General features: G+C 39.4%; 1 protein-coding gene across 2 annotated transcripts in view; it reads right to left on the bottom strand.

The window, feature by feature from the left end:
* Nucleotides 1-25,778, bottom strand: part of LOC106933831 (AT-rich interactive domain-containing protein 1B-like) — a 195,611-nt gene that overhangs the window by 132,819 nt on the left and 37,014 nt on the right. Inside the window, exon 3 of one of the 2 annotated variants that reach the window (XM_015013342.2) lies at nt 12,429-12,584. In XM_015013342.2, coding sequence (XP_014868828.2) covers nt 12,429-12,584 — 156 coding nt within the window. The remainder of the gene's footprint in view (nt 1-12,428; nt 12,585-25,778) is intronic. The other variant, XM_088002420.1, reaches the window with a different exon arrangement.

Genomic DNA, 25,778 nt, shown 5'->3' with positions numbered 1-25,778 from the left:
GTGGGTGGGCACTGAAAGATGCTTGACAAGAGGACCACAACACAGAAAACCTTTTTTTTTATGTTAGCTTCTGTGTCAAGCCCCTGAGCAATCTGTGTTTATATGTGCACACAAACATCATAGATGCGTGCCCAACATTAGCCTTTTATTACATGGCTGGACGTGTTTGAAGTAGAAGGCCTGCGCCGACACAAATACACCTCCACAGGTAAATAAAGGCAGGAGGTAGAGAGGACAGGAAGATGTGTGGTGGCCTTCTGATGAGTGGACGCACATGTGGATGGCTCATGAAGAAAAATGCACATACACACATGGGGAACCGAGAATAGAAAAGAGGCTGCTGACTCAAGTTCAATATTTACACAGGCGTGAGTCTCTAGTGTTTGTGTGTGTGTGCGTGAGCACGCATGTGCGTGGGCGTGCGTGTGTGTGTGTGTGCGTGTGTGTGTGTGTGCACTCTCGGGGTTTTAAGTGGGTCAAAGTGAGGTTAGCGTCTTACTACTGTTTACGCTCATGTTCTTACATCATAACAGTTAAATATGTGATGAACACAGAAGACAGGGGATACAAAGAGAGATGAAAGAGAAGTCTGAAAGGTTAGACGCAGAGGAGACACAGATATTGTGAATCCCTGACTAGAGACAAAAAGATGAAAACTGAATTGAAAAAGTGAGAGCGAAAGCACATAAAAACCAAATGAAGGAGTGCTGCAATTGCGTCCTTTCATTTGAGTTTTTTTTACAGTCCATTGTCTCAAAATCCCATTTCCCAGCTAATTTAGAAGCCTCTAAAATACACTCCACTCCATACCTTAAGCCTAAGGCCACAGCTAATCCTGTCTTCACACACGCACACACTCGCAGCGACACTCATTCATCCTCAGTGCTTTTGAAAAGACTTCATCTTGGCATAGTGGAAGCGAATGAAGGATATTGAAGGAAAGCGTTTGAAGTACATGAGGGAATGCAGGAATCAAACTGTGAGTTAAATGCTATTAGACAGCTGTGTGGAAAGGCAGTGTAATATTAGATTTGATTGAATAGATGACTGCTGAATGTGGTGTAATATATATAGAGCCGGAGAGGTTTTATGCAGAAGTAAATCAATATTGCACCAGCAACTCAAATCAGGCGCAATGAGAGTCAAGCAGGGAGCGGAGAGCAGAAATGCGTTTTTATCGCTCGCAGACAGTTTTTTTTTTTTGTTTTGTTTTGGGGGTTTTTCAGTCCAAAACTTGAGCAAACTCCGTTTTAAACGTAGCTTGCATCATAACCCGACTTTTAAGTTAATTGTTTTTGCATTGTTTAGAGTCTCTGGTGGTAAATTAGCAGACGAGGACATGAACACTAATCAGTTTCACACTTTCCCTTTGCCGCTCACACCTCATTTAAGGAACTTCTTTTGCACCTTTTTGGCTGACTGCCAACCACGTGTTCTGACAGGGGAGCCAGGTGAAGCACACGCCACGCTTTCCTAATTTCAATTCACGCTCTTGGAACAGAAAAGCAGAGAAACTTGCATGACAGCATGTGAGCGTTTGATGTAATTGGGTGAAAAAGAGAAAGCAACCAAAGCAATTTCCCAGATGTTAAGCTTAATCTTTCGTCTTCTGACAGTCAGTATTGGATGTGCCTTACAGAAACAAAACTTGTCACAGTATATGTGTATATATTTTAAATTCATCAGCTTTTAAAGTTTAATCCCTTGTGCAGAGTCCTGTTCTGCTCTCGGCACTTTTGCTTTCTTAAAACTTTGTGTGCAAAACAAAAATTGTTGCCGCACTGCTCCGTTTTGCTTCACTTTCAACAGTTTTCATCTTTGCAAGAATTAAAATCCCTCAGTCATGTTTCATCTTTGCTGGTCCACACATTTTCCTCTCAGGTTTTTCTTCTTCTTTAACGAATTCCCCCTCGTCACCTTTGGGACACCTCTCCATTTTTCCCTCTCTCAGTCTTCATCAATGCCACATCCATCCTTCCCTTCCTCATCTCTCCTTGTCTCCACTGCTCCTTTCATGATTACCAAATAAATTAGTCATCTTCCTTTCCCCTGCACCTTGGCAGATGCAAATCTCTATCAAATACCATGCTAATGCCATTAATATTCATTAAAAATTAAGCTTAATTGCATCTCTTTAAGAGAGGTTCCAACACACACTACTTCACCATATCCCTTGCACACAAGCATATATGATCATCTTCAGGGGGACAGGGAAGGTGGTTAGAGTTTGTGAGAAGATGGCCAAAGTTGAACGAAAGCTCTGGCAATCAACAGCTATATCTTGCCGGTAATCAGATACCCTGCTGGGGTAATAAGTTGGCTAGAGGAGGAAAATGTGAAAATGTGAAAGCATGAAAGTTACTCACTATGGATGGTGTATTTCACCCCGAAGGCAATATTCAAAGACTATACACTAAGAATACAAAAATATGTGTTCAAACATACAGTAAAATGCAATACATTAGAATATGAGTTCCAATGAGTTTCGTTTGTCTGATTAAAAAATAACTCATTCTGAATTAAAATGTTTTTTTTTTTTTTTTTTTTGTTTTGATGTAATATTCTTATCTTAATTGTTGTGTTTTCATTTACCTGTCGGAAAGATATCATCACAATTAACAGAAATAAAGACTTAAAATATCCTCTGCATGTAATTAATCGTGCTCTACTTAGTTAATTGAGTTACTAAAATAAACCTTTCCACAATATTTTTATTTTTTGAATACGACTCGCTTAGATCAAAATAATCACATATAAGTCACTTTGAGCTAAAGGTCAAGGGGATTGTTTGTTTCTAAAACCAAGAAAAGCTGCAGTGTGACATGGATGTTCACAGACACTCCTTATAGACTCGAATGGCTATGCAAAGAATTGGCTATTTGAATCTCTAGATGTGCAATGTGCCGAGTGTTTTTAGATATTTTTATTAACATTTTTGAAAACCATGTATGAATGTCCTTCACGGTTATGCAAGACATTTATTTCCTGTTACACCAAATTCATGCAAAATACATGAAGGTTGGTTTGACAAAATTTTAAGGGATTAAAGAGTGGGAATACTTTTTGCAAGGTGACGTATTCACCATGTCCTACTTAAAAATCAAGACACCTCTGATGTCCATATGATCAATTATCAAACAGTATTATAAACGTATATGAGAATCATGTCATAATATTTGGAGAAGTCATAGTACTGACTTATTCTCATGATTTTAGGACTTTATTTTTACAAGTTTACTTTTTCTATTTTCTTCATAGCCCTTATTACCCAGTCATAGATCAATAACCAAATGTTCTGTAAAAAAAAAAAAAAAAGTTTTTGTAATAGTCCTCCCTGTTCTATCATTACCATAAAAAAACATACTTGTTTAACTTCATATTGGCTAAGCTGTTGACAAGAGAAATGTGCTAAAATCCTTGTTGAATAAAAAACAAACAAACAAAAAAAAAAAGCATTGCACAAAACAGCTTTTTCACTTCAAGCTGGAGGAGCAGGACATCCATATTCAACACTCTGCTTTGGTTCGGATACGCACACAAACCAACACCAATCAGCCTGAAACAACATTCAAGAGCGAGAGTAAAAATGATTACGGTTTTTTTCTCTGCTTCTAAAATAATATCCAAAACAGTTTTTGTTTCTAATGTGTTATGTTTTTACAAAAGTGTTTTCTAATCTGTTTTAAACAGAATTTCTACATTCTGACCAACTGCAGGCCCACGCGACTGTAAAAGGTGACTGTGAGAATGGAAAAAGATGTGTATAGCACATCGCCTGCATCAGTATATGTTTTTAACATCAAGTGGTGTGTGCAGCTGTGTGAGTCTGTGTGCTTGCAGCCTATCTTAATAGGTCCATTTGTAGCAGGGCCTGTTCTAGTGCCGTGTCCTTCAGATTGGATTCTATCTCAGCAATCCCCCTGACCTTTAGCTCAAAGTGACTACAAGAAAAGACCTGAGCTCTGACACAAGATCCTCACAAGCACATACACACACAACCACGAGGAAAGTCTTCATTATAAAAAAAAAAAAAAAAAAAAGGATATAAACGCACCCAGAGACTCAGAGGAAAATTAATATGCACACATTTACTTTACTCGACACACTCCTCTGCATTTGTACGGGCTTTCCCTGAGGGATGATGTCAGATGGAGCTAACATTGCCAGGGTTTTCGCTTTTATTCTCCTACACAAGCCAATCAAATCAAAGCCCGTCGTCACTTCACACACACTTTGCAAGTCCCCGTCACCACAAGCCCTACCACCCGTTCTCTTCAACTTGCTTTGGCATACCGTTATAACTCGTGTACACCCACATGACTTTTGCTAAAGCGCTGAGGGACGATGGCAGTGTGTTGGCGAGCGTGACTTTGACTGTGACATTTTTTTTCGGGGGGGGGGGGTACTGTCTGTTTTCTCTTTCGGTCTGTGAAGTCTGAATCCAGGAACAAATGTAGCGGCATTTCCTAACAAATGGCAGCTAAATGAGGCCCCTAGGGTGCCGCGTAGCTAACTATCGCTGCCCCCCCACCCCACACCTTTATTTTTGAGCCATTATGATTGTCCTAACCGTTCCAAAAAACACCTCTCTCATTCTTGTTCATTTGCATTTGAATTGCAGCTCCACAGTACAAAAACAAACATAAATCAAAAAATGGGGGGAAAAAAAGAAGGGAAAAAAAAACTGTGGCAAATTCTGGCCGAGCAATTAGCGAATGTCAGTCAATGTTAAGGTAAACAAAAAAAAAAAAAAAAGACGCTAAATTAAAAACATTGCATTCAGACATTTTGTCACACACACACACACACGCACGCACGCTACTAAACTGACACAGTATACAGTTCATATATATTTATTTTTTAGTTTCATCATTTAGTTTTTGCTTCAAAAGTCATCAAGCTTAAGTGCTCGTCTGTGGTGGCCAATCGGAGCGCGGCAGGCCCAGGGTTGCCGTGGCGATACACGGGGACATTTAGAGGACTCCGATAAACTCTGCCATTTAAAAGGTTATGACAATTAACGCGGCTCTCCGCAAATTACCACTGCCAGACCTTTACCCACGGACGTCTCTCTCCCTCTTATCACCTCGCGCCCAGCCTCGCTCCCTCTCTCTGCCTCCTCCTCACTATCTCGCCATATGCCCTCCATTTCCACAGCCTGTCCTCTTTTACTCCCCCCCTCTGCTGCCCCCAACCCACCCGGCCCTCCCTACACCCCCTTCCACCCAGCAGCACTTTTATTATCCTGTTAATTAACAGACTTCTTCACTTAATATTCAAATGCTGACCAATTAATGACATTGAACTTTGGGCACTCCCCCTCCACACACACCCACCTACAAACCTTTGTTTCAGTCCCCAACTCACACACGCACACACGCACGCTAATACACTCCTTCCTGTCTCTCATTTCCTTCATTTCGTCCCCTCAGCCTTCCCTGCCATTGCCAAGGTGAGCTCCCATTTCTGCGTGATTGAAAGAGAGTGTGAGTGTGTGTGTGATGAGGGGTAGCCAGGGGTGGCTGAGGCAGCAGAGCAAGTATACGACGAGGGGGTAATAAAGCCAGAGGGGTGGGTCGAAGTAAGGCACGATGGCCTTTTAATTAACCTGGTGTGATTAAAAGCGGGGGTGTGTGGTGGGTGGGTGCAGGGGCGAGGGAACGGGGCGTGCTGCTACAGCCGGTTGGGGGGCTGAGAGGTGACAGACAGGAAATGGGAAATAACACGAGAAGTAATGAATGTTACAAAACGTGGACATGTGGACATCCTGTAGGTTTTATACAGTTTTTAATCATTGCAATAAAAAAAACAAAAACAAGATCAATTACATTATCGCACAACAGCACAACGATTCAATATAATGATTAAAACTGTATTTAGTAAATGAAAAAAATCTGATAAAAGAAATTATTAAACATATTAAATGAAAACTCATCATCACTGTTCCAATGTTTCTTCTCTATTCATGGATAATGGCTTTCTGGTGGTTTGCTGGAGTCAGGAAACCATTTATGAGGCTTTCAAAACACTTTCCAGGATGAGAGTTACATCAATTACTTGATGTTTATTATGTGAAGCTTTTACAAATCTTTTGGCCCATTTCATGTTGTCAGACAGGTGCTTTTAATAGCAAGTGATTTTGTGGTTCTATAGGTCAGGCGCTTTTTCAACCGAGGGTGTGTCCAATAAAGCTTGAAAAAGAGTAATTTATTTTAACAACATAATAGCACAAATTATAAATAATACCAATATTATTTAACAAGGCGGTTCGATTCTGAAGATAAAACTTTAAAGTTAAAAAATAATTGTGATGCAAAGGAGAAGGCATCCTACGTTGTGTTTATGAGAGGCGGTATGTGACTGCTGCTATAAATAATAATGTTGATGTGACGTTTATGGTGCAGGGAAACGGAGTTAATGCATTAGTACAGTACAGCAATATTTTTACAAGCAATAACAGCTTGTATAAATACTTTTTTCCATGATTTGCCCACACAGTACTAGACATTCAGTCTTTAGACGTTAAATTTTATCTGATGTTAAGCACTCAACATAAGATGTTGACAAATTAAAATCTTTAACAGTCTTAAGTAATTAGTCGCTTATTAGTCTTTTTTTTTTTTTTAGGACCAAAACCAACCAGTAGCTTACTGAAAAGCAGACTCGGCCGAACCGATTCTGGTTTTGGTAAAACACAGCAAGGCTTTTTGAAGAATGAGTGACATTACTAAAAACACACACAAAAAAATTTTGAGATGAAAATGTTGTTAGCTTTTTTTTTTTTTTAAACAAAGGTGTAAGACCGTTCTTATTTTTCAGATGTACACTTACACACAGACAAAACTCAGATTGTTGTCTCCGTTTTATCAAAATATGATATTTCATTTATTGTTGAGTACGCAAAAAAAAGCTAAAAAAAAGTACTAATCAAATAAATGACCCATGAGTACTTTCAACAAAAATATTTGAAAACGATTGCTTTTCCACAGGTGAAAAAATTGACTTCTTATCAACCTGTAAAACTCACTGAAGTATGTGTGTATGAATGGAGTTTTACCAGTAAACTTGTCTTGACTGGTTTTCTTGTCAACTGACACCAGATAAAAAAAAAATAAAAAAAAAACATTGCTGCATGTCATCCCAGTAAATCAGCTTCTATCTGTGCAAGTCCCTGTAAAGTGAGCATGTCCCCTCCAATCAGCTCAGAGTTCATCTATGCTAAAGCACCAGTCCCCAGGGCCAACTCTCAGACAGGAAGAGGAAATGGTAAAAGTCAATAGAGCAATTGGGATCGGTTTCACACAGAGGAAAGTGAAAAAAGGACTTTGAAAAAAAAAAAAAAAAGCTGACTGCCTTTTTTTTTTTTTTTGCCAAAGACCAGCAGTCAAATTCGAGCCTCACTTGAATAGAGCACACGATCTACCACAGATTCTAAAGAACACTAAAACAAAGTGCAGCTAAATTCTGTTTAACGTTATGAGTCTATAAACATCAGTTTAACACACTGTTTCTCAATGAAAATTAAATGGTGTGTGCTCCAAGGGAAAGCTGATCAAAGGCAGAACAACATTATGAGTTTAGGTCTGGCAGATGGCCAGAGTTGCTTTTCACCTGCTCTACTCAGCTGCAGAGCCTACTCTGTCACAATTTGCTGTATGCAACCCTGTAAAGCAAATATGCTCCATAAAATATCATCTTCCTCAGATTATGCCCTTCTGACAAATGATTAAATTGTTCTGCTATGAATTAAAGGCCTTATTTATTGTAAATGACATAAAAAGCAATGAGGAAATGTTATCCGTCATTAGGATGAAGTGTCATTATAATATCTGCAGCTCATTTGAATCAGCTAAAAATCCAGAAACAAAGTCTTGGAACTAGAGTGAACCAAAGAGCCACAGACCATAAATTGAGAAAAAAAGAGGTGAAACTTTCCAGGGGCGAGATAAACAGCCAAAGGTATACCAAGATTGCATCCAATACCCAAAAGAAACCAGAAGTAGATTAATGATTTAGTAATAAGAAACAAGCCGTAATGGTCTACATGGCAGGTCACAACCACTGCTGACTAAAAGGATCACTAAAAAAAAAAAAAAAACCTTGATAATCATATAGATTTTTGGCAAATATTCTGTGGGCTCACAAGACGAACACTTTTTAGAAAGTTTATACAGTTGACTCTGACATAAAACGAGCAACATGAAAATGAACATCACACTTACAGTCATGCATGGTGGTGGCAGTGTAATGATCTGTGGTTGTTCAGGAACTGGATGACTGACTCTAACTGATAGAATCATGAATTCTGCTCTGTACTAGAAACCCCTAAGGAAAATGTCTCACACTCAGTTTCTGATGTTATACAGCAGGACAATAATCCATTATGCACCAGATAGTCCCAGAAAGAAACTAAGATTGGCCTAGTCAAAGCCTGGATTTAAATCAAGTTTAGATGCTGTGACCTAACATTAAACATGCTGTTTGTGCTTGATTTACAAAAAAAAAAAAAAAGCAAAACAAAAAGTACAAATCTCTGAAGGTGCACATACTTTTCAGTGGCTCTGTACCTCTTTTATGCTACCATCAGTATATCTGTTAAATAGTTAGCATTTGTTTTTATGGCCTGGACTTTTGATTTTATTATTAAGCTGGCTCTAAGGTCAAATAGATGCCAATTGGACGGCTTTTGCCCAGTGCATAATGAAGTTCCAACATAATAAATTCGGTCAAATACTGTCTAAAGCTATTTACGGACTCGTTTTCTTTACCTTTATCATATCTATTTGTAATAGAGTATGACATCTGTAAGGAGACTTTTTTTTCCAAAGCTCTAATTAGAAAACTCTAGTTATTTAAGTGTAAATAACTAGAGCCACTCTTTTCTCAAACACCAGTTCAACGATATCTTCTGCTCTCGACTATCCTATGCTTTTAAAATTCTCTTCTCCAAAGTGGTGCTACATACAGTTTTATTTTCTGTATGAATGCTGATATCTTTGAAAATGTCTTTTTTATCCTGTTTTGCTCCTTGCAATCAGATGAGGTCATGAGAGGGCAACAGACTCAAAGAAGGAAGGCATTTTTGCTCCATTCCGTTACAAAAACCAGCTAATGGCAGTTGTTGCACAGCAAACTCTGTGTCAAAGGCAGCTGGAATGGTTCCATCAGCGAGAGGATGTCCTCTGGCTGGGGTTAATGGGAGTGGAGTAGGGGGAAAACGAACTGCTGAGAGCGCCGGAAGAACAAAATAAAGAACTTTTCAGCTTGGATTTCTCAGAGTAATGCAGGGTCAGAAAACAGGGGTCAAAACCACAATGACATCGTAATCTGGCGTGCGCTGGCGATTGTGCACGGGTGCGTGCGTGTAATCCGTTCGGTGCGGCTCACATCATGTTTCATTTCAGCACAGAAATCACAGACAAAGGTCACCGTTTGACCTTTTCACAGCTCAGAATTGCGGCACCACGCCTGCCTGATTAGTGTACACGCAGACACAAGCCGACACACACGTATGGATGCTGAAAAGGACGAACACACTCGCTCAGGACAGAAAAATGAAAGTAATAACACAAAGCTCAAACCATACAAAAAAACATCATCTTTTTGTAATCTTGCCCAACTCTGCTGTGTGAGTTCAATTTTCAGACATGTTTACCTCTTAGATACAAAATCAAAAACAAGCACTGAGCCTCTTTGTTGTTTAAATTCATTCTGATATTTTCTTAGTATTTATTTCATACTTTAAAACCTTCACTGAATTTGCAAACCTAAAGTCCTAAAGCCATTGCACACACTCGCTTATGTGCAAAACGTCACTTTTTAATGGTTGATCAAATGTATTTAGTCATTGTTCCAAACTGAGATTGAAGCTCGGATGTAATTTGCAGGAAAAAATATTCAACGTTTCACCCTTTTTCCAAAGATATTCTTGCCCGTTTCCATTTTTCAGAAAGTATTTTCAGTAAGTTTATTATGAAGTGGACTGCTGATTGGTGAGCCAGACCTTTAACGAGTAATGGGAAAGTATAGAAGCTAGAGGCTTATTAGCTGATAAAAATGTGTGAATTTATTGGCTATATTGTGCTGGTGTGCAGATAGAAGCTAGGAGTTCACACACATCGCCCGCTGTGCTGCTGAAGCACAAAATGCTTTATAGCTGTAACACATACCGCAGGAAGGATTTCTTGATTATAGGTAAAACCAGCAGGAAGTAGCAATGATGCAAATGCGCATGTTGATTGAAATATAAAACACTGTGCATGCATTGCAATGAGAAACGACAGGAAGCCTGCTCTGTGGTCACCTCAGAGGTTGGCATAGTAACCAATCAGGAACCTATCAGCACAGGTGAAATGAGACCTGAGCCAATCAGTGTGTTCGGGCTGAACTACCTAGAGTATAAATGTCAACGTGGGTCAATTGCCGCCATATCATCAGCCATGATGAAAACACACCATTACTGTCGGAAAATGTCAATGTGGCCATGGATCCTAGCCTCTCCTTGTTAAAGTGAACAATGTTTGCTCAGTAAGCTGCAAAATTTGCGCGCGCGTGTGTGTGTGTGTGGGTGTGTGTGTGTGTGTGTGTGTGTGTGTGCACGTGTGTGTGTCGTAGGTGAGGAAACAGGAGTAAGAGTCACAGACAGATTGGTTGACACTGTATGTAAATTATATGCTAAGATTTACGGTTTCCTTTCTGTAACTACCTGCCATTGTGCTCACAGTGTCTTTCTGTATGGCCTTTTTTTTTGTGAATATTGCAATTTGAATGAAAAAAGCATTTATCTTGGTAAATTAGAATATGAATGCCTTCGCTATTTTCAGACAGCATCAGCTTGTGCAGATTTTAAACATATCTGCACATAATTTAGGTGCATGTCTTTAACATCTGGGATGAAAAAAGACATTTTGAAAAATACTTGAACAAATGAACTGCAGTGACGACGTGTCTTCTAATAAAAATACCTGGTCCCTGATATGCAAATTTTTCTACAAAACAAAATTTGCTACAACTTCTTGTGACAAAATCACAATCAGCTTTATTGGCCAAGTTTGTATGCACAGACATTTTTTTGTCTGGATGCAAAAATAATGCATGAGAGTCCTGGTAGAAATGATTGTCATACTTTGTCTTGTTTTGTTGCATACTGATACTATTCACTTGTTTGCAAGCTTTATCAGGCATAAAAGGTTTCCTAGCAATCGTAAAATAAAAACCTCTGTTTGTCTTTCTGGAAAGACAGTTGCTGGCTTCTGTTTTGCTTGTTTTCTATTTTCTCTCGTTGCAGTCTTTTCTACCTAGTTCTTTTCTTCCTCTTGTTTTGTTTTGCTCTCCTCTACAATGACTCGGTGCTGGGCTGTGGCCCACAGTTCCTCTATGCAGCTTGAAATATCCCCCATGCTCAACAGTGGATAAGAAACACATTGGCAGGCTTCACTTAACTCCAAAAAATACAACTCCTTGAACCCCAGCTACAGAATGGAAATGTTTCACAGAAAAGCAGCTGGAAACTTAGAAGGAAATGTCTCGATCCATATCTGCACTCCAGACCCTCTGTTGCTCTGAGACTTGGCTTTTCATCTGATGGACTTCAGCGCATACAAAATCTCCAACATGTGTGGACGTAGTACTGAGACATGTACAGAATAAAAGCTTAATCTATCTAAAGAGTGATTATATTCATTTTTCCAAGCCTTAAATCTAAACCTTAAACCTTTAAATCTAATGTAACATATACTTTTTTTACAGAACATTCAATTCAAAAAACAAAAAAAACATAAGTAAATTATTAGAAATATAGATATGCAATTATATTCAAAGGAAAAATAGAATGTGTTAAGCCAACATATGCAATCTCGACTTTCTAAATAAATCAAACAGGGAGTGCTTTTACTTTGAAGGGGGAGTACTGTACTAATTGGTGTTTCATACACCTGGAGAAAACTGTGATCACTCCAACACTTTCTCTTCCGTCTCATTAAAGTGCCTTTAAACCACAGCAAAAATCCATCCATCCATCCATCCATCCATCCATCCATCCATCCATCCATCCATCCATCCATCCATCCATCCATCCATCCATCCATCCATCCATCCATCCATCCATCCATCCATCCATCCATCCATCCATCCATCCATCCATCCATCTCAATATCTGCCTGCCTCCAGAGGTCAACAGGCGAGAGGCGAGGTACACTCTGGACACACAACACACTCATATCTGAGAACGATATAGAGACCTAAAAGACCCCAAGTCAGGGTTTGAACCCAGGAGCTTCTTGCTCCAAGGTGACAGGACTCATATGTTTTAATACCTCCTATAATTTTTCTTTCTTAACCACACAGGAGGGACTTGTTTCGGCAATAAAACTGCAGCATGCACCTTTGTCTTTGTAGTGACAGAGTGTTCTGTTTGCGAGTGACACTACCTGCTGCGGAGGTGGTCGAGGCTGCAGGTAGGAACTCTGGGACGGGCCTGTGGGAGTCTGCTGAGGAGGACTGAAGTACGGAGGGGTTCCTTGCTGCCCTCCTTGCTGCTCTCTGCTGAACCCTCCCATCGACTGCTGGCCATATGGTGCAACCTGCTGAAGAAAAAAGAAAAAAAAAAAAAAGAAATCAAACTTATTAGAGGGGAACTCAGTTCTAATCGTTCATGTTAAACAGCTTGTGTTTGCATTAACTTCTTCACAACTCTAAGACCCGACAAGTAGGAGCTGATGGAGTTGTGCTGTGGTCAAAAGTCTCACAAAAGGAGTCTCTGACCTGCTAAGGAATGCTTTTGACATGGAGATAAGAAGCAGAAACATTGCCCAAAGCCACACAAAAACTATGCAAATAATATTTTCTACTATCACCAATTGTCCCTAAGCTGCAGGCTCTAAAAGGGGGGGAAGGCAAACACCAGCCTCCAATCAGCCCTCCGCCTAATGAATTCCTGCTGAAGACACCTCTAGCTTTATGTCCTCCAGTTTGCCAAATGCATCCACCTCTTTACATTATCTCTGACTCGGTCAACTCGCAGATGAGTTCAGAAGTGCTAGATATTACTGCAGGTCCGTCCCAGGCCGTAACCTTAACGAGGGACACGTGGATGAGTGGTAGCATTCCGGGGCAGAACAGAAGAAAAAAAGAAAAACAACTAATTCATAGGGGTGAAGCCGTGCCAAGCGGCAATGCTGTATTACACGGTGGTTTTGAGGGAAAACGCGAACAAGGAGTGCATGTAACAAGCTGGCACAAATACAAATGTAGACTTAATCCCTTCATGTTGTTTGTTATGACTACAGACAGCGCCAGGTGTTCGAACTGCTGCGTGGATTTCCTTATTCACACAGAGACAGCCACACATTTACACAAACAGCCAGGAACAGATTATTAAACAACATTTACGACTACCGACAGCACTTTTAATGTCATATTTCCTTCTCATCATGCCTTGTTGCTCTGCCACAAACTCGTTAAACCTACACAAGGCCATAATTTGGGGCATCTGTCAAGCTTGTCGTCCACTTCCAATGCCTTACTTTAAGATGTCGTCTTAAATCTTCCTTAGCAAAGTAAAACTCTTAAACTTAGCATGATTTATATCTCGAATGATGGCGTTACTGGGCCCTCTGACATGACGTAATTACCACACTATACAGCTTTGTCAGATAAGAGCATGCAGCCAGAGCAGAGGCTTTATGAGAGAGAAACCCCTCTAACATAAAAGGCATGATGAAACTCCAGGCTTGTGGAGAACATAGTGAAATCTGATCTGGTGGCAGCAGAGTACCAGTGGAGATTAATACGTCTGAAACAGGTTTTGAAGAGAGCCTTCCATTGAGTGGGCTGTAAGAAAAGAAATATTCTCTCAGTGCTTTTGACTTTCTCAATAGCAGTGATTGGACAGTGTTGAATACTTTTCACTTCAGTGGGAATTTGATTAGCAAAGACAGGTTTGTGTGCATGTGTGTGTGAGCAGAGCTTACAGTGAGAGAGCGTGTCATTAGGCCGATGAGATGGACAGACAGGGTGAGATCAGTAGGGCTACCAGAGAGGTTAATAGCATGGCCCTGCTCATGCCAACAACACCACTGGATTCATTACCAGCAGCCAGAACTGCGCACACACACACACACACACACACACACACACACACACACACACACACACACTAAGCTACTATTTGATGCTTTAATACTTGAATGAATCCAGAAAGATAAACCGTTGCTCACTCTCTCTCACACATATGCGTATTATTAGGCCTGCATCGAAGCTTCTCCAGTAAAAGTGAAGCAGCCTTTGTCCAGTTATTAGTGTTGACAGTCTGCTGTAACACGGTGAGCTTCAACGGGAACACCGCTGTTCTCAGATTGTTGAAGATTAGGTCACCTTGGCAATCAAGACCAGAAATCCATTGGAGGGTTCCTCTTTTCACAGACACATGCAGATACAAGAATCTCCTAGTCACAAACTGGGACTAATCAGAAGAGCAGAAGCTACAGAGGCAAACCGGCAAAAAACACCACCACAAAAAAAGAGAAAGAAATGTGGCTTAACGCTGAATAAATTTAGGGCTACCTACCCTTGCCAATTATCAGCATGAAAAATGGCCGATCAGTTCATAGTCTGAATGCAAATTCTCTGGTATATATATAAAATAAAATAAAAAAACAACCTAACAAATGTGATGTGTCTTTGTTTTCTGCCCTTGTGAGAGAATAGTTTATGGAACCTGCAGTTACATCTGCAGGTTCTTCCAGCTTTTCAGAAACTGAACATTTTCCTATGTTTTGCGAAATAGCTCAAGCTTGGTCAGCTTGGGTCAAAGGCGTCTGTGAAGAGATATATTTAGGTCTGAATGGGATATTCTGAGTCATGAATATGCTTTGGTCTGAACCATTCCATTATAGCTGTGGGTGTATGTTTGAGACTGATGGAAGGTGAACATCTGTCCCAGTCATGTCTTGTGTAGCCTTTATAACATATTTTCTTACAAGACGCCTCGATTTTCAGCTCCGTCACTATCAACATGATTTCTGAATGTAATGAGTCACACTGGATTTTAAACAAGTGTTGTAGAGTAAATTGTGTACAAAGCACATGCAAATAACCCCAATTTGTACTTAAATATATATATTTTTTGGAACCAATATATAAGTTTTCTTAATCTTCACAGTTATGTGGTACTTTGTTTTGGTCTATTCCATGAAATCCAATTACAACACTCTGAAGTGTGACTATGATATGACAACACAGAGTGTTAATGATTTTCCAACGCAGTGAATTTTGGGCCATTAATTCAAGGATAGCTTTTTTGACTCATCGTCAAATGTAATAACTAGCAGCAGACTTTAAGCATGATCTTTTTCAGATCTACTAGCAATTCATAGTGTAACCACTATTTTTCTCTAAACTGTTCATTAGAGTATCTGAAGCACGTATGCCATTGTTGCATTCCAACGGGATGGGCTGCAAAAATGTAACCATAGCATGCAGATGAACAAGTAAGACGGTCACAAATATGAAAAGATAGAAATACCAACCCCCTGCCATTCAGTCAAATAAGCACACAGGCAGAAGGCAGACTGGAGGTCTAACGAGTAGCAACCTGCCAAAGTGGCTTTGGGTGGGAAGAAAGAGTTATTCAGATGCAGCTTCTGTTGGATCGCTAGGGCAGACTGCATAAATGCACTGTACCTGCTGAGCACACACCAACTCAATGAAACCTGATGCTCTTTGACTGGGAATATGTTTAGCGATAAACAGACTTGCTGCGCTGCTGGCTGCACCAATAAAAATAACCGCTGGAAGGAGAAAATAAGACCATTTTCTGCCTTTTGCTTTCACTCAGGTGCGGAGAAGCAGACTAAATAACAGTGTGATTTATCCAGAGTGTCTTGGCAGGCACATGGTGTCAAATAAACGTCTGTAATGAAACGGCAACAGATGTGAAATGCTGTGGGGAGAAATGACGCAGGATAGACGTCCTGCGAAGCAAATAATTCGCCATAAACTGCCGCAGCAGTGTGATGAAAACAAAAGCCTTGGTGGTGTATTAAGACCCAAAAAGCATAACAAACGGAGAATAACTCAATCAAAAATCTATCAAAACAAGAATTGTACGAAAAGGCAGGCAATAAAGTTTCTCTTTTGCATTAAATAGCCATGCTAACTCTCATTCAAGCAGACGGTGCATGTGAAGTACATGCAGAGGTGCAAGTCCCTTAAATCAGCCGTTAAAAAAGCCTTGCACAGAACAAGGCGCCACTTGTAATTCAATTGGGACGATGAAGAACGGACAGAAATCTTCATAATTCTGTCAAAGCACCGATACGCTTGACTGGTGAGTGGGGCCAGAGGTTGGCCCTGTTTTGAGTGACAGATGGGCTCAGCCAACCAGAGCACTAACCAGTGCCATCACACTGACCCCTGAACACATTCACGCCCACAACCTGACAGGCCTGACAGGCACACACATCAGCGATGCATAGCTTTTAACATTTACATGCCAGCAAGGCAACTGGTAAAAATAAGTGCTACTTTATCAAAAAAAAAAAAAAAAAAAAAGTATTCACATCCTTAAATCTTTTTCACATTTTGTCACAATGCCAGAGAAAAATGCTGACGTATTTTACTTCGATTCACTTGACAGCCCAGCACGAAGCAGTGCGTATTTGTAGAATGAAAGAAAAGGATTCGCAGTCACTTGTTTTTCAGAGCATGTTTCTACCAGATTTGCACATCCAAAAATTGAAATTAATGTAAGGTCAGTAAAAAGAGTTTGGAGACGGTCTGAACAGTAATGTTTAAATGTTGCCACAGATTCTCAGATGAAAAGCCTTTCATTAAGCAATTAAGTGTATATTTTGGATCAGTGTCCTGCTGGAAAAAACATCCACCTCAGTCTCAAGTCTTCTGCTGCTTCCAACAGGGTTTTGATGCTGCCACTGTCATGAATTACTGTGGGGTATTTGGGGACAAAGTGTTTTGTATTTAATACAAAATGCAAATTTTGGTCTCAATCGACCAGAAGACCTTCTCATACTTACCTATATGGTTTGTGGCAAACTGTGCTAAACTCCTATTTTCTGGTGATTGAGCAGAGAGACATTCACAATGGGGATTATTATTTTCTAACCTAACTCCGCTTTAAACTTCTCCACATCTTTCTTCTCTCTGACATGTCTGCCGTCTTATTTGGTCTTCATGATGCTGTTTATTCACTGGTGTTCTCTAACAAACCTTCACAGAACAGATGCATGTATTACTAAGATAAAACTATACCCATTTGTAATTAAGGTTTTATTAGGATAAACCTCACACTAGAGAAGCAACCTGAAAAACCTGAAAAAGCAATATCCCTCTAAGATTGAGTGACTTCTATATTTAGCTGGATCACTGTATATGGTAGTATTAAAGTTATAGGGTGACGTTCACACTCATAATTTGCAAAAAAAACATTTGATCCTCATTTTTCCACTTCACAATTATGTACTACTTTGCATGTTTCTCTAATTAAATTTCAAGAAAATGCAATTAAGTTTGAGATAACATGTGGAAAAAGTCAGACGTGTGATTGCTTTTGCAAGACACTATAAATTTTTTTTTTTTTTTTTTTTAAAGGAACAAATTTCCTTCTGAGCTGCCAGAAATTGAAACAGGGCATGGAAAGCACAAAAGAATCTGGCATTATACTGGCAAGGGAAGATGTTTAGAGAGACAGAGATGGACAGATAGGCATGAAGAAAGATAGAGGACGGGTGTTACACACTGAGATACTTAAAGGAAGAGATAAGGCGATGTTTCGCACGATAAAGGCAGAGAGGGAGAGATGGATAAAGACATCGAAGCAAAAAAGATTTGTGGAGAGAACAGAGCGACACAGACAAGATATAAAAGATGAGTTTTGGATGAAGAAAAAAGATCACAATACAGTGATAAGCAACTGAGAAACAGTTCTATATCACATTCACTCATTTCTACATTGAATTGAGAAAAAAAATAAAAAATACACGTAGCTGGTGACGCATTTCTCTTTTTCCACTACTTTTGCCATGACACAATGCTTCAAATTATTTTAAAATACTTCCATCCAAGCACATTTAAAGCAAGTAGCATTAAGACAATCCAAGTTGTAGACAGGCAGCATCTGAAACGGAGGCTTTTTCTCTCCACATTTAAAATTTCCAGCAGCTGATAAATCCGAGCGCAGACTTAACAACAGATATCAAAGAGGACGTTTCAGTAAAGGGAACGCAGCGGGTGAAAGGTAAGACAGGAGTGGCAGTGTTGACAGATGTGTCAGTCATGGGAATGAAAAAGTGTGCCACTATCAAAATAACTCCTGACAACAGTGGCAGCTGGCTCACCTCTTTTTCTCTCTAAAGCTTCTTCGCTGCAAGAGGTTGAGGCATTTAAATAACACAAAAGTGACAATTTTTAGTTGACCTGCCGTGTTTGCTGTGCTCTTGCTGTGTCACATGTAACGCCTAAAAGATTCTGACTGTGGGGGAAAAAAAAAAAACGGGAAATTTTAAAAAGCCGTAGATTTTGACAGAGGTATTTTGTAAGCAAACAGTAAATTGAGAATTGCATAATTTCTGCAAAAAACCCAACATTTCTATAAAATTTCAAAATTGTATGCGTATTAACTATGCATTTATTGTTACGGCAAAAGATGTGTAAGTGCTTGTTAACAGGAATCAAAAATGTTGTGTTTGTGTTTTGTTGGTGGAAAAGGCTTCATCAAAGGGAATGCGACAAACCATAACCGCTTATAATAGAATAACAGCAAAGGATGGCCATCAATTTTAAACCACTTAAACATATTAGGAGGTAAAAATAGACACCACATAGTAAAATTATACACAGAGAATATTCAGGTCACAGGCTAAGACTGTACAGACTGTGGGTGGCCGTTTGTGCCTCTAAAACATTTAATTGACTTATTTTTCCAAAGATATCAATGCAGACCTGTTACAGCTCACAGCCTTTTTTCAATGTGTTTGCAATGGCAATAAAAAGTTACCTCAACATGTCTCAAGTTTTTTTTTTTTTTAATATTCAATAAAATATACTGCTCAAAAAAATAAAGGGAACATTTCACTTTAATTTTGTGTGTGGCTCCAAATCCAGGCCTCCATTGGTTAATAAATTTGATTTCCATTGATGATTTTTGTGTGATTTTGTTGTCAGCACATTCAACTTTGTACAGAACAAAGTATTCAATGAGAATATTTCATTCATTCAGATCTAGGATGTGTTATTTGAGTGTTCCCTTTATTTTTTTGAGCAGTGTATATTTAATAAAAGATTTGAAATAAGCAAGCAACAAATACAAATCTTTATTTTGTTGGACATTTGCGTGCTGCTTTCATTTGGGTGAGAAAAAAAAATAACTAAAAACAGATTCAGTGGTTTTTAGGTGCTACGTGGTGATGAGATCATTGCATCACAGCCAAAACCCTGCACACTTATAAATTGTAAACGAAGGTGAGTCCCATAATGACACGTGAAGCGCCAGGGGACAGGGTCAGCTTCAACAGGCTCATGATTAAACATAAGGAAGAGAAATAAGGGATGCATCATTGTTCTTGTCATCCGCTCGCATCTCTTCCCCCAAGGTGAAGGCGATTCCCCCGTCCCTCTCTGTCTTTCATCTCTCTCACCTCCCCCCACCTCCCCTTCTCATACATCGGAGGCCCTTGGCACCATCGGGAATGAGCTGCCCTTGGAGGAGCGAAGGAGTGAGGGACAGGGGGAGCGATGTGCAGCGCTGTGATTCCCGACATGCGAGCCACCTGAAGGACGGCCTGCTCTGTGAGGCCAAAACTTAATAAACAGGCACACTTCCAGATAACGGCAACGCGAGAAATAAAAGGTTGCGCACGCAATCGTAGACAATTCACTTTTTTATATGAAGTACAGTGTGCTTCATATACTGCAGCTGTTTATTCTCAAATGAAAAAAACACGGCCGTCTATTCAGCAATCGTGACTTATTGACATGTCGATAACATCAAATAAAACAGACAGAGCAAGAGTGAGCAGGTAGTGTGGCTGTAAACTGACACAAAGACATATCTGATCCCTACATGCACTTTTTTTCATTGTAGATTACTTTCTGAACCCTGAAAAATAAGCTTTCCTTTCTCTCATTCTCAGTTTCTTCTGCATAAGCTAATGAAACAAAAAGCAGCTTCTTGTTGCTGCTGTTTCAGACTGAGCCATGATGGAAACATTTGCAGAAGCAGAAAAGGTTAATGTGGTCTGTTATATGTGTGTGTGCATGCATGTGTGTGTGTGTGTGTGTAAAAAGCCATTTATTTTTGTTTTTTCTTTATTTTTGTGAGTGGCTCTGGGCTCTGTGCCACCAGCTCTAAATGTTTTTCCCCTACTAAACTCCTGACCCCAATCTGAGGCCAAGCAAGACAGCAGAGAGAGGAAATCGAGAAAGAAAGGCAACAGGGTGGAAAAAAAGGCAAATGTGATTCGGTGACGGGGTCAAAAATGGCTACGGAGGAGAAGAAAAAAAAAAGAGTGGGTTGACATGAAAGTGGTCCAGCTGTCGATACAAATAACCAATCACTTAAGATGTCTAAACAAGTAATTTCTCAGCGTTCACAGTAGACATTTCATACAGGAACCTAAAGCAAACCACATTCACTCTTGACAGATAGAAAATAATCATTATCAAGAATAGAGGGGCTTGTGATCCATGTAAACATCACAATGGAGCACTAAAACATCTATCAGACCAATCATTTCTGCACGCTGCAGCTCGACTTTTTTTTTTTTTTTTAACCGCTTGCTGTGATGACAAGCTCCAGGTTGTGTAGGAGTCATGTCAATTACACCTGAGCAGGGAAAAGGGAAGAGGGGAGGGAGTTGGAGAGGACTTTTTCACCATCAGTGGCCACTGTCAGTTCAGGAGATTATGTTTGCATTTTAGGTCTCCTGCCGTGAAACCGTCTCCAGATGGATGCTGATATGATGAGGTGCTGCCGTTTGGACCGAAAGTGACCTGTGAACTGTTGCGTTCCGTGAAATAGATGGAACAGGGGCTGGTGATAAACAGGGAGGTGTAGTGATAATTTTTCTATTTTTTGATTTTAGGAAGGGGAATATTATTTTGGGAGTGATTTCCCACATGGCTGATTTTCAGCCTGATTGATCAGTGAAGAGGTTGCACTGACAACACATTTCTCAGATGTATGTAATGTTGCTGTATGCGGAATGAAACAGAGAGCAAGCACTAGAGATTTAAGAAGTTATTTGGAAAAACAAATCATGTAGAGATGACTAAATAATATTCCTTATACTCATGCAGACACTCTGTATCCGTTGTTGAAGAGCCATTCCTCTTGCCAGGGTTGGTGGCTGAAACAGCAGAGGAGTTCTCCCTGCTTTCTGATTAATTCAGCTGACAATTATTTAACCACCTGGGGAGACTCCTGAACCGTGAACAAAGCGCTTAACTTTTAGCTCATAACAGTCAGGCGATCTCTAAGTATGGTGACAAAATGAAACGGAAGAGGATGCCACAGCAAAATGTAAAAGCTCTGTTCTAAAACAGTAACAGACTGTAATTTTACACCCTCTGATCCAATATATGCACGAAACATGCAATGGAGTTTGATCAGATTCTATGGAGCCCAGAAAGTAAACCAATAAAACGGGCAAAAGTCTGATGTTAACAATACACAAATGCAATTTGCTTTTGTGAAAGGCGAAGATTACGAAGAAAATAGATTTACTTAGTGATTTTTCCCAAGGTGGAATCAGAATGCGAGATGTTGGTTTTTATTATGTCTGGTGTTAAACTGAAAAAAGTACAAGTTAAGCTTCTCCCTTTGTCCACAAGCTAGTCCATAAAGAAATAAATGAACGTAAGATTCACTCATTGGTTTAATCTTGACAACACCATCCCAGCCCATCTCAGCTCTCTTTGATCTGTTTATAAATGCAGAGGTTCTGTGTCCGTGAAATACAAATGAACAAGCTGAGATGCCAGATCCCCCTTGACCTAAGTAGGAAAAAAAAAAAAAAACATCTATTTCTAATCTGGATGTAAACTGAGAAGAATTTTCAGCGAGCCAATTAGAGCAGCGACTAATCCCCTTCTAACTCAGTAAAGATGCAAAGCATCCTTTTTTTTTTTTTTTCCTCAGCTCTCTTCTTCGCTCCCTTCGTTTCGCTCCACTTTCATCTCTCTGTGCTTTTATCTTATCAAACAGGCACGTATAGGGCACCGCAAACACAAAGAGCTGAGTTCTGATCTTTGAAAAACACACAGCTTTCGACGTTTTGCATCTCTTGCCTAAATTCAACCCCAAATTACATTCAATTCAAACCTTAAATCAGCTGCAAAAATGAAGATAGCAGATATGAACCTAATGCATCAAGACTATACGACAGCAGCAATTGTAAAATATCTGCTACAATGAATACAATCCATGTCTAACTTACTCTAATATTTTGTGGGAACAAGCAATTTATTAATTCACGCGTCTGAGTGTTTTGTCATTCTCTTTATGTATATGGTAGCCCTATGCTTTATAATTGATGGCATCACTTAAACTAGTATATGAATGATGGTTGGGGGTGGGGATGCGGGGGGGTCTTCCCTTTTTTTCCAGATAATGGCCACAGTGAAATGGCTCTACGTTGTGTTTGATTGGCTGAGGGCCACCTTAAAGCAATAAAGTAATAAAAGTTACAAATGAGAGCCAGCCATTAGAGTCACTGACGTGCGTAAGGCTAGCTTGCTAATTAATTGATCATGAAACTTCATCTATTCCGCAGTGAGAGAGGAACCTTCAATTCATCAGCATTTCACCATCATTGTCCTTTTTTTTTTTCCTTACCCTGTTGTCTTATAGCACAAATTGGTTCATCTGCTTTCACCTAAACCTCTCTTTAGTTGGTGTGTACCATGCAAGGTAGAATGAGTTGTAGTGCTGAAGAGGGCACAAGAAAGAAAGGGTGTCAAAAGAGGTGCGAGCAGAGGCTGGAGTGGTCCACTTTGCAGCCAACTTCGCCTCCTCTGTCTCCATCTTTCCTGGCAGAGAAGCTGATTTATCGGGGCTTCCCAGTCATCCGTCTGAGCGAGCAATGCGGGCTGCATTAACCCCAGAGGCAACCCTACCACCCAGACCCGCTAAGTGCTTCAAAGTCCCCCCCCCCCGCCATTCAAGCAATGTTATAAATTGGCCATCCAGCTCTTTAAGCTCAATAGCCCACAAGATGAGGTCTGGTCACACGAGGAGTTTCAACGCCTTTTGTTCAACGACAACCATAGTGTAAGTTTACGTCCTTCTCGCATTGGTTGCAACGTTACGCAAATTGGGATCCTTGGTTAAGACGTGAACAATCTTCCATCCTACCTAAGTGTCATTTTCTTTTATCTTTCCTTTTCAAAAAAGGCATTTAGAGAAATAAGCCTCGGTGGTGTCAGAACCTTGCAAAATTGTATTTTATAAATTTTATCACAACTGTTTGGGTTGGAATATTTATTTCTTTTTTGTAGAATTTCATTCCCCACTGAGCAAATACACTCAAATGAAAATTTGGATTTTTCCCATTTTTTTCTGTGTGAAATTTTGCTACTACCACTACAAAAAAATGAAAATAATTCTAGCACATTTTTACCATGGGTGTTATTCAACGTGCTGAAATTTGATGCTTATAAAAAAAAAATTAAACACTTTTTTCTTATTATTATTGTTAAAGACGCTCCTGTAAGGAGGAGCTATGTTTATTTAGCTGCTTATCTGACAACCTTTAAGAAAAAGTGAAAGATTTGTACTGGAACTTACAAAAATAAACGAATGCCTCAAGCATTCTCACTAATAAAAATAATACCATCCTAAACCATAACATCCTTGTGCCTACATCTGGTTCAGGGAGCTGAGCTGAACATTTGAGACACTGTAACTGGTCTGGGAAGGGGCCCACTGGTTTAACCATATTATTCTAGTTCCCTTAAAGTTGTGTTACATGCAAATCCTAATTTGCAGCTTTTACTTTTAAAGATGGTAAACGTCTGTTTTTCTGGCAATACTGAAGCAACAGACACTCAGTGAAGGTGGAAAATTAAGAAGAATTAATATATTCCCCCAATTTCCTTATAAGTATTGTCTTTGTTCTTTCTTTCTTTATTTCTATTGTCAGTGTACTGAAGGAGAAGCAGAAATACAGCATCACCATTAAGAGATAACATAGTGCATGATTGCAGTCCTCTAATCCATGAACAATTATAACAGCAGTTATGCCCTCAATTCAGATTGGCCCAGATCTCAATCACTCTAATTAAGCACCTGTGGAGAAAATACTGAATATTTGCCAAAGAATTGATGCTGTTGCTGCCTGCGTCTGTTCAGGTGAAGGCAGCTCACCTTTCAGCACTCCTGATTTTAATAAAATGTTAATTAAGAGTTCCAGACAGACTGGAGAAACCTAAGCTTTGCAGCCATTTTCTAATTCCTAGATGTTTAAGAGTCAAGTTTCTGAACCGACTATGACAGCAAAAGACTAAAAATACATTTTTCTTACGTTTACTACATTTCGATTACAAGTGGTGCAGTTTGTGACAGGTCTTTATCTATTTATTTTTTTTCCTCTACAAGAGATACGTTTATATTGTAGGAAAACACAAAGGTGTTATGCATAAAAGACAGTTTGTGTTACTATACCGCTACGTGAGATATATAATTAACGTTGCTGTTGAACCATTCAATTTACACCAAAGCTACTTCACACAGAGTGTCTGTGGCTATTTATGTAAAGAAATAAGAATGGTTCAACTGGTTGCCTCACATTTGCTCATACTTTCATGCAAAACATCTGAAGCAGTCAAAGATGTTTTGACACGTGAAGCGAATAAAAAGGAAGAAGAGCCATCTTTCAATACTTATTGTCCAGGAATGTACACAGCTGCTGGCCAGCTGAAAAGAAAACAGACGCGCACCAGTCGTGCATAACATTATGATCACCGATAATCACATCTCATTTAGACATCTCTACTGACAAAGGAGTTCCCAAAATTTTGTTCAAAGATGATTGTGAGATATGGGGAAAGGTGGAGAAAAACTAGTGATAAGCAAATCCGTTTTATTTTTTTTTCCTTCAAAAGAAATGAAGGTTAACATTTGTTTGTTGATGGCAGTGAGCCACGCTAAGTTTGGATTGCAAAGCGTAAAATGTGATGTTGCTTAAATAAAAATCCATTAAACTTAATTTAAATTGACCGTTATTGTATTTTTTTTGTTGTTATTTTCTGAACAAATTTCTTCAAAAAAATAAATGAAAAATGAATAAACACAACCAAATAAACTGAATTTCATATCCAACAAGTGTGTCAGAACTGGTGAACAAAAACACAAATACTTTACATTACAGTCATTTTGCAGCTTAATGTTCTCAGTGAGCTGTTTAAACTTAATTTGTTGGACTTTTGCAGAAATTCCATTTTCCATTCCATTCCATTTTCCAAATTCTCTTTTTTTTTTAAATCTTTGCATTTGCAAACTCCAGTGTTTTTTTTTTCTAAATAGAGAATTTAACTGCATTGAATGCAGTTAACTGCAGAGAAAGTTAACTGCATTTATCTATAAGTATGTTTGTGATCAAATTAAGCAGCATCTGTGTTACATTTGAATTTTGGGCCCAATAACAGTGTAAAACGACATAATAGTGTAAAAAGACGTGCTGCCTTAATAATATGAATATGACTCACATGCCATGTGCGCCACACATTTGTTCAGCTGCTACTGCATTTACACAACTGCTGCTGGA

The sequence above is a fragment of the Poecilia mexicana genome, unplaced genomic scaffold (assembly GCF_051168715.1).
Source record: "Poecilia mexicana isolate PSO_F unplaced genomic scaffold, ASM5116871v1 scaffold_22, whole genome shotgun sequence".
Taxonomy (NCBI): domain Eukaryota; kingdom Metazoa; phylum Chordata; class Actinopteri; order Cyprinodontiformes; family Poeciliidae; genus Poecilia; species Poecilia mexicana.
The sequence above is the reverse complement of the archived record's forward strand: the minus strand, read 5'-3'. Positions and strand labels throughout refer to the sequence as shown.